At 43.2% G+C, this 17,734-nt stretch overlaps 1 protein-coding gene across 4 annotated transcripts; it reads left to right on the top strand.

Annotated features, from left to right (window-relative positions):
• The first annotated feature begins 1,657 nt into the window (after positions 1-1,657).
• LOC133366635 (perforin-1-like) lies at positions 1,658-16,744 on the top strand. Of its 4 annotated transcripts, XM_061589946.1 has the most exons (4): positions 1,658-1,778; positions 9,842-10,070; positions 11,078-11,690; positions 14,851-16,744. In XM_061589946.1, the coding sequence occupies exons 3-4, from the start codon at positions 11,122-11,124 to the stop codon at positions 15,941-15,943; spliced, it is 1,662 nt and encodes a 553-aa protein (XP_061445930.1). In that variant the 5' UTR covers positions 1,658-1,778; positions 9,842-10,070; positions 11,078-11,121; the 3' UTR covers positions 15,944-16,744. The 4 variants fall into 4 exon arrangements, with proteins under 4 accessions (XP_061445930.1, XP_061445929.1, XP_061445931.1 ...); XM_061589945.1 differs by lacking the exon at positions 9,842-10,070; XM_061589947.1 differs by lacking the exon at positions 9,842-10,070 and having other exon boundaries at positions 1,664-1,739.
• Positions 16,745-17,734: the final 990 nt, after the last annotated feature.

Below are 17,734 nucleotides of genomic sequence, written 5' to 3' on the forward strand. Positions count from 1 at the left end.
CCTACATTTGAAGAGCTTTCAGAGGACTGCCCTCTATTTGAAGACATCCTCTACTGAAGTTGCCCACCTTGGCCCAAGACAGCAGATTAAAGCAGCCACACAGGTCACCTAGTCACAGTCCTCCCCACTAGAATACACTAAGATGTATTTCTATTGCAATTATAGTTATTATTTCTACATTTGCATCTATACCTATTACATTAACATATTGGAAGCATGTTGGACAGCTCCTTGAAAGTTCAGACTAAAACCAGGGAAGCGGATTCACTGCCCCGCTGACATTGGAGCCACCAGTCTCTGCTACTTATTCATTTAGTTTAAAATAGTTATGTCCTGCCTTTTGAATAAAATGCTTAAAGAGGCTCACAACAAGGATTAAAATGAAATCAAATACATATCAATAATAAACAATATCAGCTAAAAAAGAAAGAAATTCAGCAGGTAAAACCATGGCTTCATAGTGAGGGAGAAAATTAATAGCTAAGCAGGCGAAGTGCCCATCTAAAAAGAAATGGAGTGGTTGATGTGTGTGTGTGTGTGTGTGCATGCAAATTAGGGTTGCCAGGCTCAGGGCCTGAGAATGATTCTGTATCTTTAAGAGAAGAGAAAATTCAGCCAAGTGCAGGTTTTCTTGCAACACTGTAATGGGAAAAACCACAAGGTGGAATTCTCCCTTCCCCCTGCACAACTTTTAAAGATACAGAAGACCTCTTGGAGGATGGGCCCGGCAACCAAAAGGTCTTTTCTATCTTTAAAAGTTGTGCAGGGAGGAGGGAGAATTCCACCTTGTGGTTTTTCCCATTACAGTGTTGCAAGAAAACCTGCCCTTGGCTGAATTTTCTCTTCTCTTAAAGATACAGAATCATTCTCAGGCCCTGAGCCTGGCAACCCTAATTTGCATGCGTGCATGCATGCATGATAAAGAGAGAGAGGGGGAGGGAAGAAGAGCAAGTTGGACCTCCTGAGCAAGCCAGGAGTTCTAAAACCTGAGGTGCAGCCACAAAAAAATGCCTGTCCTATACCTCAAGTTCCCAACCAATATTTGAACCAAATGCACTTCAGAAGCTGGTGAGATCTGCCCACCTGTCAAATTTGCCCTGCAGAGCTCATCATGATAAGGATCTGGCCTGCAGAGGCATAAAGGTTCCCTACCCTGGCATGGAGCATTGGTGATGCAACACTTTATTGTGTATATGAGGCCTCTTCCAGGTTTGGTTTTGTTGGTTCAAATTGGCTTCTTTATGATGAATTTCCCCACAAAAACAGACTTGTCCCCCACCCACTGGGGTCTTTTTCTATCCTGGCATAATTGTTTCTAAAAGCGAAGAGGTTCAGGCTGCCCTCTTGTCAACGTGGGCCTCTGTTAAGCCTAACAAACATTTTTAAAAGTGCAAAGGCCTTCTTGGCTCTACAATTGTAGCTATTTCAAACTTGGAATGACAGACTGAAAACATTAAAATTGCATTCAGGAGATGCGAGAGGCCTTTCGTTTTTGCAAAATTGGAATGAATAACGACAGGGTGACAGGAGAACATAAGATCAGGGTGAACCCTACTTTTTCCTCTCTTCCATGCACACATACCACTTTTCAGAGAAGCCATCAGGGAGGCCCTGCCTCCTTTCACCGCCCCCCCCCCCGGTTTCGTGACTCTCCTATCATTCAAACCACATGTGCCAGAATTGAAAAGAACTGCAAAGGAGACAAGCAGGAAGACCGAAGAGCCCTATTTGTTGAGAAGGTCTGTGGGGCCCAGTCCTGTTTGCTTAGGGGAGAAGTGGTGAGTGAGTGGATCTGCACATCCATTGTTGGCGTTAGAGAGAATATGAAAAAAAAAAGTAGGTCAGTGGGACCTAAAAATAGGCCTGCGGGTGATAACAGAGACTCAAAGGCAATTGTTCTAGTGTAGCGTCATGTAATACACAGAGAGCGGAGCAGTCTGGAAATGGGGGAGAGGGTAAGGTTGCCACCGTATTCATTATTTTTAATTACTGTTATCATCAGTGAGTTTATACCCCACCGTACATCCCTACCTAGGCAGGAGGAGGAGCAAAGATGGCGACATGAGAGGCGGCTTCGTCTTGAGCTCCGCAGTCTGATTTAGCTTTTTTACAGCTAAACCATCCTGGTGCTTTAAATTGTTGCAATTCTTTGCTCTGTATAACAGCAGAGCTTATCCAGCAAGCACGTTTGTTTTATTTTTGGCTCTCGTAACTTTGTTAGTGTTTTGGGATTTTATTTAACACAGCTGCTGGTAGCTGGCGGGAGTCTATAGTTGTGTGGGAGTCACTCCCGGTTTTAATATTTTTACAGTTTTTATAGTTTTCTCAGGACTTCTTAGCATGTCATAGTATTTTGTTTATGTTTTGGGTACACGTCTTTGTTAGCCCAAAGTCGTTGTTGCTTTGGATTGTTTGAGCGCTTTTTGGGGGGTTGTTTTTTTACTTCCCCAACCGGTGTGGACATGAAAAGTAATCGGAAAGCAGTATCTGGCAGCAGTTAAAGGAACAGAAGTATGAGGAAATGCAAAAGACCCAGGAGCTCAGATAAGGACGAAAATGCTGTGCTACCAAATCTCAAGCAGAGCAGACTGGACAAATATCTCTCATCAACTGAAGTTACATCAGGTTCCGATGAATTTACAATCCCAGTTCAGAATCAGTTCAATCCCCTGTGCTCAGAAGGTACTGAATGTACATTCCTTGGAGCTGAAGAGAAGAGGAAAATAAGTAACGCCCCCCCTCCCCACTTGGTGAACAGAGGGTAAAGGACGGGAAAGATAAACTGCCTGTGCTTGTTGATCGGCCTGACAGTCCAAACTATTTATAATCAATTACACTATATAGTTAAGAAACTGGACAGCTTGGCTGATAGGCAGCTGTGTAACCCCAAATCTCCCAACATTCCACCACGGGAGGTGCTGGAAGAGATTAATCATGCATCCTCTGTTAGCCTAAAGAAAGCCAAGGAAACTAAGGAAGTAAGATCCTCCACTCCATCGAGCAGTCTGGTATTGAGACCATGCAGCGCAGTGCTTCATCTATTTCCCTATAGGGGGCCACTTCCTAACTGGGGCTCCATTTTCTGGGTGAAACGACATCTACAATTATTACTAGGCCTTTCCTCTGAAAATATAGACTTAATATCAATTAAGAGACTTTCTACCAACGGACAATTTGTGAGAATTCTTCTAACTTTTAATTCTCAATGAGTCCCAGCTCTACTAATGAAAAACAAAGGCCAATCAGCCCCAAAAGGGGTGGTCCCTCATCGATACTTCGAGGACACAGTTTTTAGACCCTTATTTCTCTCTAAAAAGGGGGCTATGGGGAGGATGATTTTTCCACCCAAACCTACCACTCGTTCAAATGGAACACAAGATATCATTCAGTGGGACGAACCACTTACAGCAGCCACCGGATGTGTACAGGACACCCAGAAATATCCTAAGCTGGCTACCCAACCAGATTCATATTCGAGCAAGGCAGCCCCCAGAAGTTCTGATTTGGATTCACTGGATTGGCCAGAGCCAGCAGAAGATGAACTTTTATCATCCTTCTCCAAACTCCATGGGAAAGGAACAAAGTAAAATTATAAATAAGCTAGCTACACTACAGCAAAAACTAAGCCAAATTCAGCAGTATAGTACACGTGATACAGGAGGAACAGCTGCTCCCCATGCTATACCTGATAAAGTCATGTATAGTTAAAAAAGAAGCTAGCCCCGGAATATTTAGACTCATAGATGGAGACCTGCAAACTCAACCCCCTCTGGAATTCAGTTTAGTCAATTATAAGGTAGACGGCAGGACCTCTAACCATTGGCTGAGCTATCAAGCTTTAACTTCATCTGAGCTAGGGAACCCTCCATTAGAAACTGGAAATGGTACAGATACCCTGGAAAGGAAAGTTCCAACTACAAAGAATGGGTGTGTGTTTTTAGACAAGACTGGTTCTCTGAGCAAGGTGGAGGCCAAACCGTATAAATAACCCTGGATTAAATCTGCTGTCATGGAACATAGCGGGTTGGTGTGCAAACAGTATGATAAACAATTTTTGGACTTTATAAACTGTTTTGATGTTATTCTTTTACAAGAAACATGGCATAATGAAGCTTTGTTGCTCAATGGTTATAGATGTTATTCTCTGGCAGCCACTCCCTCTGTGAAGGGTGGGAGGGCCAGTGGAGGGCTAGCCTGTTTTATTTCAGCTAATATGAAGGTTGTAACAACAGCTTTAACCCCTTGTAATCCCCTTGCAGCTGCGGTTCTTATGGCATTTTCTGAAATCTGTCTAATACTGGTTAATGTTTATATACCTCCCTGCTCAAAAAAATCCACAGTGGATACACACCTGGGAAAAATTAGATAACTATATAGATTTTCTGGAATCACTATATCCTACTGCAGTGTTCATCATTGCAGGAGACTTTAACGCACAGATGGGAGCTAATGACGTAAATTTATATACTCATTTTATTCAGATATTGGAGCCAGATGCCTTTCCTGATTGCGGTAGCACTCGACTTTCCAAAGATCATAAATGTAACTATGCAGGGTTCTGTCTGGCCCAACTGGTCAGGCCGAGGGACGTGCTAATATTAAATGGTATGGCAGATGGCGATAAGTACGGAGAACACACTCATTACTCCAGATTTGGAGGTAGCGTAATTGATTATATAGCCATCTCACGATCTGTAGTTATGTCATCCATTTTGAGGTAGGTTCAAGTGTAGAAAGTGACCACCTACCCTTAACTATGATATTGGCAGGTCCAATAAACAAGAACCTCCCCTTCAATCTCAATCCTGTCTTAATAGAGATCTAAGAGCAACAGCCAGTAGAAGAATTAAGTGGTCATTAGAAGTCGATTTAGCCTTGACTCATCTTTTACATTCCGAGGATTTTCTAGCCATGCATGCTACTATTTTGTCAGCCAAATCAGCTACCGAGGTTATGGATTTATTTAAAGCTCTAATGCGTAAATTACAAGACCATTTAACCAATAAAGTTACAAGCGCTGCCCTAAGAAAAACTCCAGTAACATCTAGCTGGTTCGATGGAGAATGTAAACAGGCTAAAAGCCAGTTGAGGAGGATCTGTCATAAACACAGGAACACTAATTCCGGCCCTTTGCTTACTGAGTATGTTTCGCTCAGGCAAAAGTATAAACTTCTGATGAAGAAGTAAAACCAGCAATTTGAAAAACAGGCCTGGCAAACCCTAATAAAGGCTTCTAACGCTAGGGACACTTGCCTCTTCTGGCGCACAGTATCGGGTTTTCTAGAGAATAGTTGTATGGCTCCATTGTGTGTTATCGGCCCCAAGGAATTGAAGCAGCACTATCAATCACTATTCCTTGACCATGGAATTAAGGAGAACCAAACATTGGATGTCCCAGAAAATCTACCTGATTGGTCGCCAGTCTCTGTAATCGTAGTCAAGAACCTTATCCTGCAGCTGAAGGACAATAAAGCACCAGGCATCGATTTCTTACCACTGGAACTCCTAAAATCTAATATCAATTAGTGGGCTTTTCTGTTGGCATCTGTTTTCTCATTTATTAACTCAACAGGGCTATTGCCCGAGGATTGGGGTATTGCCATAATTGTTCCTATATTTAAAAAAGGATCCAAATGCGATCCAGCCAACTATTGCCCAATCAGTTTGTTATGTGTAATTAGCAAACTTTATGCAAAACATCTTCATAACAAATTCACTGACTGGATAACTGAGGAAGCTATTTTGGCTGACGAACAAGCGGGATTCAGACAGGGCAGATCTACCATAAACCATTGCTTTGTCCTTAATCATCTAATTGATAAATATGCAAAAACGAAACCAGGCGGCATATTATATGCAGCATTTATTGATCTGAAAGCAGCATTCGATTCAATCTCCCGTACAAGACTCTGGGAAAAATTAGCCCTCTCGTCTATAGATAAAAGACTCCACTTTCTGATCAAGTGTTTATATAATAACACTTGGCTGAAGGTGCGATGTACCACAGACAGACATCTTCCAGATTCTGTCCCAGTGACAAAAGGGGTTAAACAAGGCTGCATTTTGGGCCCTGTATTATTCAATCTGTATATTAATGACATAGTTGAGCATCTAACATCTCCAGCCTTTCATGCCCCCAAACTGGCTACTAAGGCTATTTCCGCCTTATTGTACGCAGATGATGCCATGTTCCTTTCTCAAACAAGAGTAGGCCTGAAAAGACTGTTGGGGGCATTTTCTCACTACTGGCAAAAAGAACACTGTGTAGTGGTTAACTATACCAAAACTAAGGTTATGGTATTTTCTAAACGTCATAGGCCCCATAGATGGTTTTTGGACAAGCAGTCAATCGGACAAGTCAGAGTTTTTAAATATTTGGGCATAGTCTTCCAATCATCAGGGGCATGGCTAGCCCAACAAAAATATGCAGCTGAGAAAGCCCTACAGAGTTGCAAAGTCTTAATGTGGTTTTTTTACACAAAAGGTGGCAACTTTGTACCTCCCGCTCTTGAGGGCTTTAAGGCTAAACCTTTAGCACAATTACTGTATGGGATTCAAATTTGGGCCGACACTCAGCTAAGACCACTGGAAGTGGTCCAGTCCAAATTCCTTAGACAAATCTTTTCTGTTCCATGCTGTGCTCCTAATGCTTTATTGCGAACGGAAGCTGATCTTCCCTCTATTACTTTGCAGGCCTGGCTGAGGACATTCAATTACTGGTTGCAGCTAAGTTTATCTCCTACTGGTCTGACCTCCCAAGTCCAGTCTGACTCTCATGAGAGTAGGTGGATGAAGGCAGTCACATTAAGGCTTTGCTCCTATGGTTTATCTCCACACCAATTATTAACCCTAGGGGCTAGTAAAGCAAGAGCTTTAATTAAACAGCACCTTTATGACAGCCAACAGCAAAGCAATTTGACCGCAGTAAGAAAATTCTGCCCGTGGTACAACAGCTTCCCATCCAGTTATCTTCACACCTCCACTCCTTACCTACAAAATCTAACAATCCCTAAGTATAGAAGAGGTTTTACGAGAGCAAGTCTGAATATACTACCATCAGCTGTCTTAGAAGGGCGTTTCAAAAGAATTCCATTGCAAAATCATTTATGCCCTTGCGGAGATGGCAGTGTTGAATCATGTACTGCTGTTCTGCTCTTTTTATAGAGATCTGAGGAATGAGCTAATTATCCCACTGTTGTCATCTTTTCCAGGGCATCCAACCAACTTTTATGTGGTTTTTCTTCTTGCAGATCAAGAATGGAGGGTTACATAGGGTTGCCATATTCCAGTTCCACAAATCTGGGCAGGTTAATTTGCATATTATGCAGATAATTTGCATGTTATTTGCATATTATGCAAATATTTGCATATTAATATTTGGATTGTCCAGTTGTTTTGTTTTTGTGCCTAGGAATTACCACCAAAAACTGGGGAAAGATGTGAGAAATCTTTTTTTTAAGCAACATTTTCAGCCTTAAATGCCTAGACTCTAGTTTCCAACACTATGGAGTATTTATTGATTGATTAAGAGAATTTATATCCTGCCCTTTTGCTGTTAAAAACAGAGCTCAGCACAGCTTACAAATATAATAAAAACAATAAAAATACACAATCAATATAAAAACATAATAAAAACACAAAATAGCAACAAACATAAAGTAAGTCAGGGCAGCAGCACGGTTAACCATAACATATACAATATATTTCAGAGATGTGGTGGGTGGAGAAAAACAAGCCAAAATGTTAGGAAAAGGAGTCTTTCACACCACATGCTCAGTTCTAAATACTGTTGCAGCAAGTTTTACAAGTTCCTCCAGTGTTCCACTGGTGCAGGCACTCAGACATTCAAAGTATCTGTATGTTTCTTAGGTTTTATAAAAGCAGAGCTTTGCTTAACTCAAAATTTCTCAACCACATCTACACAGGTTCCACCTCCATACTCAAAATGAAACTGGGCCTGGAAGTGTGCAACAACCCCACAAATACCTTGCTAATTAGATTACCAATGCCAGGATGTCTGTCTTATCGACTACTCTCCTGCTCCCCCCCCCCACCAGGCATCATGAAAGACCCAGTCCTGGGCTCAGAAACAAAATAAATATCTGGTCCTTTTCAAAGTATTGATAAGCCTCTTGTTTTAATTGAAATAATAATTATAAATTCTTGTTCTTATCACTAATGGGAGTTAATTATCTTGCATATGCTGCTGTTGCTTCTATGGCTGTAACGGAGTGAGGTTAAAGATAAGTGAAATGCAAATAGGAAAAAAAAACACAGAAGGCAGTAACACTTTCCTAAATGTAGTACCATACCAACCACAACAAGATTCCTATGAGTAAGGCAAAAAACTAAGCATCTCACAACCAGTCAGGATTCCTAACCAAAAACCAAAAATATGATAAATGAAGAAATATTTATATAAGCATGACTATCAAATATATTTATTATTTACACAAACTGTAAATATATTTATAGTGCAATCCTAAGTTTATTTATTCAGAAGCAAGTCCCAGCGTATTAAGTGGGGCTTGCTCAAACAGGGACAGAACTGCAACCTCAAGTGATAAGCAACTTCATTCACACAACCCAAAATTCCAAATCATGCCACTTTACGCTGTTTTGCAACTGTTTATACTTGTTTTATGGTCATGGGATTTTAAATGGCTTTATTTCTTGTTGTGAGCTGCATTGGTTTCCAACCCTACCTCACAGGGGTGTTGGAAAGACTCCATACACGCACACGCACACACAGCAGATGTATAAATACATACAGGCCATATAATAGTTTATTGTCAAACCAGTTGGTCATTGCAGAAAAATCAGTATTAGTTTAAAAAAAATCAATATTACTTTCCTACAGAATAAAAACTGTAATACCTAAGTAAGCCCTGCCTACTTGCTTTAAAATTGGACTGGAGACAGAAGGAGTTAGAACACAAACATAATTCTTTTTACATTCACTCCAAAGTCCCATTGATTTTCAGCACATTCATAACATGTCTACTCAAAGTAAGTCCTATTGAATTAAATGGGATTTACTTTGGGCATATGGGATTAGCATTGCTTTTACAAAAAGCAAGTATTGGGAAGGTTTTCAAAACACTGCCCAAGCTCTGACTCCTGTACACAAGAGGAAAAAAAACTGAAATGTATATACTTACCCAATTTATGAGATTTTCAGATAAACGGTGTGTGTGTGTGTGTGTGTGTGTGTGTGTGTGTGTGTGAAACCACCATTTTGTTTTCTAGACACTGCCTGAGGTCAATGAAACTGAAACACAATCCCTGATCGGCTGCAATGCTGAACGGGCGGGGTTAAAGCTACAAAGTGCTATAGTACAGTACTGTTTAAAGAAAGATTTAACAGTCGAGGGGGGTGGCTGACGTTTTTATGTATATCTCGAGAACCGGACCACCTAGAAACTTAATTTTTTTTAAAATTAAAGCTGAGAATCCGGGCCACGTAAGGGGCTAGCCGGGCGCTGGGTGGCATGCATAGAATCCGGGTAAAACCCGGCTATCCGGGCAATATGGCAACCCTAGGGTTACAGAAATGTCTGCAAAATTTTTAGCAGGTGCCATCAGAATAAGATCCACAATGGTTCCTTGAGTTTAATCCTGATATAATTCTTTTTTATTGCTAGCTTTTCTTATCCATCTCTCTTATGTGGGACCGTGAATACACTAATTCTATTGACTGGTGTTTTATAGAAAAGTTAGAATCTTAGCAGGAAATCTGATTAAGTTGCATATTTGCTCTCTACTGTTTTTATTGAATACATTTTAATTGCAATGGCTTATAGCTAATGCAAATAAAGGATTTCATTCATTCCCTACCTAGGCCCAGAGGCTGGAATTTCCCCACCTCTGGAATAAAGGACCTGAATAAGAAGCAGAATGTTATCTGGACTTACACGGAATTGACATTCTGCATTCCCTAGATGCAGAGATATGCAACAATAAAAGCTTTCCTCCTTAGTGCAGCTCTGTGCTGGAGGAAGTGACATCTGTTGGATTTCTGCCTGCTGTCACCAAGCTGTTAAAGATACAGGGAAGGAGTGGTGAAAAAGGTCAGGAAGAGCTTCTTGGTGCCCACATGGCACATACGTGTTTTTATATTACAACAGGGAGTTCTACAGCTAGTTCCAGTGCTGCCTTTTAATGTGTGCATTCCTGCCATACATTCAAATGGCTTCTCAGCCATGAAGCTCATTGGGTATCGAGCCCTTAGGCAAGTCACTAAATTTCTGTCTAATTCAGGGATAGCCAGTGTAGTGCTCTGCAGATGTTTCTAGACTACAGCTTCCATCATCCCCGGCCATTGGCTATGCTGGCTGGGGCTGATGGGAGTTGGGAGTCCAACACCACCATACATTTAAAGCACATCCAACACACTTTTAAAGCACATGACTTCCCCCAAAGAATCATGGGAACTGTAGTTTGTTAATTTTCCGGGAATTTGAAGGTCTGCGAGGGAGAAAAGACAGTTCCCAGGATTATTTGGGGGAAGTCATGTGAGTTAAATGTGTGTTAGATGTGCTTTAAATGTATGGTGTAAATCTGGAGAGCACAATGCTGACTGTCTGTGGTCTAACGCAGGTGTGGGGAAGCTTTAGCTGAAGGACAACTGCATCCCCCTTGGTTGCTGGCCATTCTTGCTAGGGCTGGTGGGAGTCATAGATCAGCAACATCTGGAGGGCCGGAAGTTCCCACACCTGGCCTAATGCAAATACTGGGCGTGGTCATGGCTCAGTGGCAGAGCACCTGCTGTGTATGTAGAAGGTCCCATGTCCAGTTCGTGGTACCTCTGGTTTAAAAGATCAGGTAGCAACAGGTGATGTGAAAGACGCTTTGCCGGAGACCGAGGAGAGCTACTGCCAATCAAAGTGGACAGCGCTGGGTTAGATAGACAAATAACGTGACCTGGTATAAGGCAGCTTGCTAACATCCAGCATTAATGAGATAAAGATAAACTAAGCTAGGTTGGGCTTGTCGATAGAAAAGTGAGACTTACAAATGTGAAAAATGCCTAGTCAGTGCAAACAAGCCCTCTGTTTTGTTCCCCACGATCATTTAGAAGCCATCTGCCCCTCTGGGGTGAGGGATCCTATCAGAGCAATCATGTCCAAACGGCACCTCTTCCTAGCAACCTTCATTACCTTTCTCGCCATACTTCCACCAACATCTTCTGGTCACTGCCAACTGTTCCCCAGCTCTGTCTGCAGCAAGCAGACCACCTTTGTGCCTGGCCATAACTTCATCGGCGAGGGGGTAGACATCACCACTCTGGAGAAAAAGGGAGCTTTTGTGGTCGACAGCAGCTCGTGGCAGGACCCAAATGGGACATGCACCCTATGCCAGAACCCCTTGATGGATGGGCAGCTGCAGAAACTCCCCATTGCTGCCGTGGACTGGCGAGTGCGTCGTTCGTGCCACCGGCAAGTGAGCGGTTCCGTGGAGAACTCGGATGTGGATGTTGCCAATGCAATGGCCACAGAGGTGAAGAATGACTGGAAAGTAGAGCTGGGCTTGGCCACGGAGATCAGTGACAGTGAAGCAGAGCCGAGGTTGCCTGAGGCCCAGATGGCCTTTGCTGGATCTCGATCCCGGATGGCTATTTATGCACATGAGCAATCCCAGAAGGACAGTTATAGCTTTGTAAGGCAAGAGGTCTCCTGTGAATACTACAGGTGAGCATTGGTCACCCTCTAGAGCCACACATGGCCAATCGGAGTATGTACTGAGGTGGGCACCCTCAATAGAGGGACGCTCTTGTTCTCTGCAGTACAACATGCTATAAAGTCACCCATGGTTGACAAACAGAAACATACACACACATTCTATGTGACGTGTGAAATTGGGGAATCTTACAGTGTTTTGCGTTTCCCCTTTTCTGAATCCCCACACAGCCATGAAGCTCACTGGGTGACCTAGGGCCAGTCACTGCCTCTCAGCCTCAAACGAAGGCAATGGTAACCCCCCTCTGAATACCGCTTTCTATGAAAACCCTATTAATAGGGTCGCCATAAGTCAGAATCTACTTGAAGGCATTTCCATTTCCAAGGGCTTCAGGGAGGCCTTTACAGTGCGGAGTGGGGATGTATCTTTGAGAGAAGGAAGAGCCCTGGAGTCTTATGGTGTCTTCGTACTGACCTGTTTAATTACAAATGTACACGTTGACAGGAAATGTCACAATGGGCACAGTAGCACAGTCCTTGCCCCAAAGCAGCGACATCCCTCCAAATCCAATTCCCCAGCTGCTGAATTATCAGCTCCCTTTGCATATGTAGTCCTAGGTTTTAGATGCAGACCTCAACCTGGAAGTTGGATGTGGCTGAGTTGGATGAGCACTGGCGATACTATTCTTGTTGTGTGTTTATGAGCCCTCCTCTAGTTTTTTAATTGTTTCTAAGAGATAAGAGTTTGAGGCCGCCCTTTCGCCGCCCTGGGAAATCTCTTCTTGGCCTCCAAATCCAATTCCCCAGCTGCTGAATTTTCAGCTCCCCTTGCATATGTAGTCCTGGGTTTTAGATGCAGACTCCAACCTGAAAGTTGAATGTGTCTTAAACTGGAACATCCAATTGTCTATGAATCATGCCACAACAAGACCAGGCTATATCAAATGTAATGTGACGTATCATGTAACTGAGCAACCCGGCTCACAAGATTATGTCTATTGGGTAAACCAGGTCCAAATGTTGGCCCACGCACAGGTGGCATACCCATCAATAGACCAACGTGTTTTGGCCACTCAGTAGTTTGGCCTTCATCAGGGGATGAACTGGTCTAAAATATTAATCTCTAGCAAATCTGCTGAAAATATTAATGACCGCTATTATTGGTCATATAGAATATTTTAGACCAGTTCATCCCCTGACGAAGGCGAGTGGCCGAAATGCATTGGACTTTTGTTATAATAAATAATTTTTTCAATCATTTGGGGTTCCCCCCCTTTTTTCCCCTTTCTTTTGCTTTTGGATGCTTGCTACCTTCTGCTGTTGGACACCCATCAATAGGCCTGTCAAACTCACCAGGACAAAAAGAACCTGATGTGCTAGCCTGAAAATTCATAACATTTTAGTGATTTTCTCATCATAAACACATTTTTGTTTGCAGTAATGCCTGCTCCTCTGCCTGCAGAAGTCAGTAACTGGAGGTTTTTATGGCATGGAGATAAACAGAAGACCATGAGAAGAGCCTGCTGGATCAGGCCAGTAGCCCATCTAGTTCATCCCGTTCTCACAGCGGCCAACCAGATGCCTCTGGGAAGCCCAAAAGCAGCAGCTGAGAAGAAGAGCGCTCTCCCCTCCTCCCATTGCAAGCAACTGGCATCCAGAAGCATAGGAGCTTCATTGGATGCCCATGAGGTCTAGTGTCATGCGCGAGGGAGAGAAGCGTCTGTCTATCCACTTTCTCCATGCCATGCATCATTTTATACACTTCTGTCACGTTACCACTTAACTTGCTCTTTTCTCTAAACCAAAAAACCCCAAATGCCGTAACCTTTCTTTATAGGGAGTTGCTCTGTCCCCTTGATCCTTTAGAGTTGCCCTTTGCTGGACGTTTTCCAGCTCCACGATATCTTTTTATGAGGTGAGGTGAGCATGATAGGCGGCTTAAAACTCTGACAACTTGACCCATCAAAGGGGTTATAAAAAGCTAACTTTGGAATAGTCCCAGCTCAAGAAAAGAGACCTAGGCAGATGCAAATTTGTAATATAGAAATCTGCATGCGTAACAGTGGCGTGGGGCGGGGGTGGGCAGAGTGTACATAATTAGAGCTGTTCATACCATTCCCTTTCCTCCACCAGTCAGACTGTCCTATGCACACAGACACACAACAACAACAACAGCAACACTTTATTCTGAAACTGGACAAGTTGAGATGTGATGGAGAAAAGGATGATTGGGTAATTTATATGGTTCTCATAACGGGTCATAATTATGGCAATCAAGGCCAGCAGCAGACCTGGGATCCTAGGGCATTTGCCACAAGGCATGCTCTAGGACACCCTTCATATTAGCTCTGGGCTGCCTGGGTGTGAACTTTGGCAGAGGAAATGGTAGGATTTAACAGTATCATTTTTATTTGGCTCTAGCCAAAGGGGTACCTGTGGCCCTCTAGATATTGCTAAATTAACAGCTCTGTTCACCTCTAACCACTGGCTATGCTGGGTGGGTCGGAAAGGAACACATGGAAGGCCACAGGTTCTTCATTCCTCATATAGATAGAGTTTTGCTGGTGTAGGTGACATTAAACTTTGTAACATTCTACTCCTCTTATTTGTTAGAGTTTTTGGTCTGTGATATATATATATATATGTATATACTGCATACAGCAGAGTGCAGAAGTAACTGATCTGTTAAGAGTGGTAGTTGAAAGAATAAAAAAACTTAAGGTTCATTACTACATAGAGATAACATGCTGAATCAGCCATGCGGCTTCCACTCAGGGAGCCATTACTAACTGAGAACAAAGACAGGAAAAGAAGGGAGGAAGGGAGAGGAGCAAAGCCTGAAAAACCAACAAAATCTTTAGAGGAGGAATCAGCAGAGGAAAGAACAGCTTGTCTTTCTATCTATCCTGCCTTCCCCCTCGGTTCAGGTTGCTTGCTACACCTGTTGGTGCTTCACTCCCAACTTTTGTTTTAATATGTTTTCAAAGATGTTTTGTTTTAATATATTTTAAAGTCTGTTTTTATGATGTTTTAAAGTGTTTTTAGTGTTTTTGTTTGCCACCCTGGGCTCCTACTGGGAGGAAGGGCGGGATATAAATTTAATAAATAAAATAATAATAAAATGAACGAACGAATGAATGAATAAATAAATTAATATTCTCTTCTTGAGCAGGCTGAGACTCCTCCAGAGACCCTCACTGCTGGCCTTCCACTTCTCCCATGCTGTAGCCGGCCTGCCAAGGAAGAACGACCCGGAGGCATACCAGCATTTTATCAACATCTACGGCACCCACTATATCAGCCACGTGCAGCTGGGTGGGCGGGTGCGCCACCTGCTGGCTGTGCAGACTTGTAAAATGGCCCTGTGGGGGTTCACAGCTTCCATGATCAAGCAATGCTTGACCTTGGAGGCTTCTCTACAGTATGCCAGGCTATATGGGTCCACTGCCCTGAGTTCCAAGTGTAAAGAGCTCCTGAGGGACCACACCAGTGGAATCTTCCATGAAATCTATGGCAAGCAGCTCACTGAAGTGGTGGGAGGAGACAAGCAGGTAGAGATGCTGTTCTCAGGAGCTCAAGATGTCCACCGCTTCTCAGAATGGATGGAGAGTGCCAAATCAAAGCCTGGGTTGGTGGCCTATTCCCTTCTACCCTTGCACTCCTTGATGAACCAAACAGACCCAAGGAGGGATTTGCTGAAGCAAGCCATAGTGGGCCATATAAAGCAGAGGTCCCTAAGGAGGGACTGCCCACAAAAGTGCCCGCACTGGCACTCCCAGAGCTCAGAAGATCACTGCATATGTCTGTGTGAGCCAGCCATCAACACCAAGATGTGCTGTGCTTCGGAATGGGGCAATGCCCACCTCAAATTTTATGTGCGCAGGGGTTCCAACCTGTGGGGCGACCACTTCTCAGCCACGGATGCTTTTGTCAAAGTTCTCTTCCAAGGTCAGGAAAAGAGGACCAGGGTCATCTACAACAATAATGACCCTAATTGGTATGAAACCTTGGACTTTGGGGCTGTCACTCTGGCAAGTCAAAACTCCTTTGAGGTGCAGCTCTGGGACAAAGAAGTCTTGCACGATGACCTTTTGCAGAGCTGCTCTGAAAAGCTGGAGGCCAGGGCTAGTGCTGTCTGGCACAAGTGTTATGCCCCTCATGGACACTTTGAGTATTATTACTTGCTAGAGTGTGCCCACACTCTGGGTGGCCCCAGCTGTCATGATTATGTCCCCTTACAGCTACCAGCATCTTATTTCAACTAGCTCACCCTCCCACACCCCATTCAGTGCTTTGTTCTTGTTCCATGTTTCAGGATATTAGGCTGAAGAAGACAGACATATAAAGTTGGGGGGGGGGACCTGGTAGCCCTACAGATGTGCAAAATATGCAATATTATGCAAAATATCAATATTATGCAAAGTATCAATATTATATTCATTTGTTTTTCCAGCAGGAAAAAATTAACTCAGAAAAAGCAATGGGCAGTGGAGAAAGCAGGGGCAGACCCCACTTCAGGAAACAGTGGGTGCAGAAGGGAGTGGAAATAGGTCAAAAAATTGTGTACATGGCCAGTAATTGAGCAACAGGAGGGAGTAAAATGTAAAATTAGAGAGCGGAGCCACCAGGAAACAATGACAACAATCCTCCCCAGAGGAACGCCTACTTGTGTGAATGGAAAACAATGGATTTAAAGCCACTATTGAGCACAAAGTGTGGACCTTGCAAATCTGTTACGACGGTAAAAGCAGTGTATATTGAGGAGGATTCAGATTGATTCTGAACAATCCTGACTGCCATTTACTGTAAACAGGGGGCCATGTAGACAATAGTGAATAGTGCTGCTGTAATAGAGTGAAAATGTGCCAAGGACACTGATATCGCAGGAACACATAGAGGAGGATGGATGGTACAAGGGGCAGAGCATCATTGTAGCATAGAATAATTGGATGAAACTGTTGCCATGATCATGAGGAAGGGTGGGGGTATATATCTGTCTGTAACTGACCACCATGGTTGAGTTGAGTTCTGCTAAGCACTTGGCTAAATAAACAACCTTAAATTAGGTTTTGGCTTTGTTATTAAGTCTCCTCCAAAAGGAACCCAGTCGTAATTCCATGACAATATGCTGCAAAGAAATGCTCCCATGTGGATAAGCCCTTTCTTATTTGCATGCAACTATGAATCGTTGTCAGGAGATTCCCACAAATATGGGTAAGGTTTTCCCTCGTGTTACAAAAATACGTTTGTGCCTACGTATGTGCTGCTTTTATAGCCCTGCTTTCACTATTTAAAGACATCCCAGATTTGACATTTGGTATTCTAGAAAAATAAATATCTTACAAGGGAGGTGATATAATGAACTTTATTCATGGGAGCGGTGGCGGTGGAGAGATTATTTTCTGCCGGACATGATAAAGGCCAATAGATAATGGGCTCCTTGGCCAAACCTCCCCAACTCACCTCACCTTGACACCCTGAAGTCACTGAAAAGTTAATGGAGGAGAGAGCCGCAAAAATGAATTCATGTGCAGAACTTCTATTAGCAGAGGAAGAGGTGGGACGCCAATCTGTTGACTCAGCTGGGACCAATTGCTACATGGTTCCTCCTCTCCTACAAGAATTTGCTTCCGCAAGAGGTTGCAACGGCTGTGTTGGATGACTTTAAAAGACAATTAGACAAATCCATGGAGAATAAGGCTATCCATGGCTACTTGCCACGATAGCTATGTTCTCCCTCCAGTGTCAGAGGTGCACTGGATATCAGTTGCTGGGAATTATAAACAGGGAGAGTGCTGTTGTGCTCCGGTTCTGCTTCCGGGCTTCCCATAATGGGCATCTGGTTGGCTGCTGTGAGCCCAGGATGCTGGACTAGATAGGCCATTGGCCTGATCCAGCGGGTGGGGTTGGGGTGGGCTCTTATGTTCTTAACAATCTCCTTACTGGCCATTCTGCCTAGTGGTTATGTAAATGGAAAGTTTTGGTACCTGTGTGTGCTTGTTTTCTTCTGTCCCAGAGCCTGTATCATTTTTTTTTAAATCCAGAACATTTAGAAA

This window comes from Rhineura floridana, chromosome 11, assembly GCF_030035675.1.
Source record: "Rhineura floridana isolate rRhiFlo1 chromosome 11, rRhiFlo1.hap2, whole genome shotgun sequence".
In the NCBI taxonomy this organism is placed as follows: domain Eukaryota; kingdom Metazoa; phylum Chordata; class Lepidosauria; order Squamata; family Rhineuridae; genus Rhineura; species Rhineura floridana.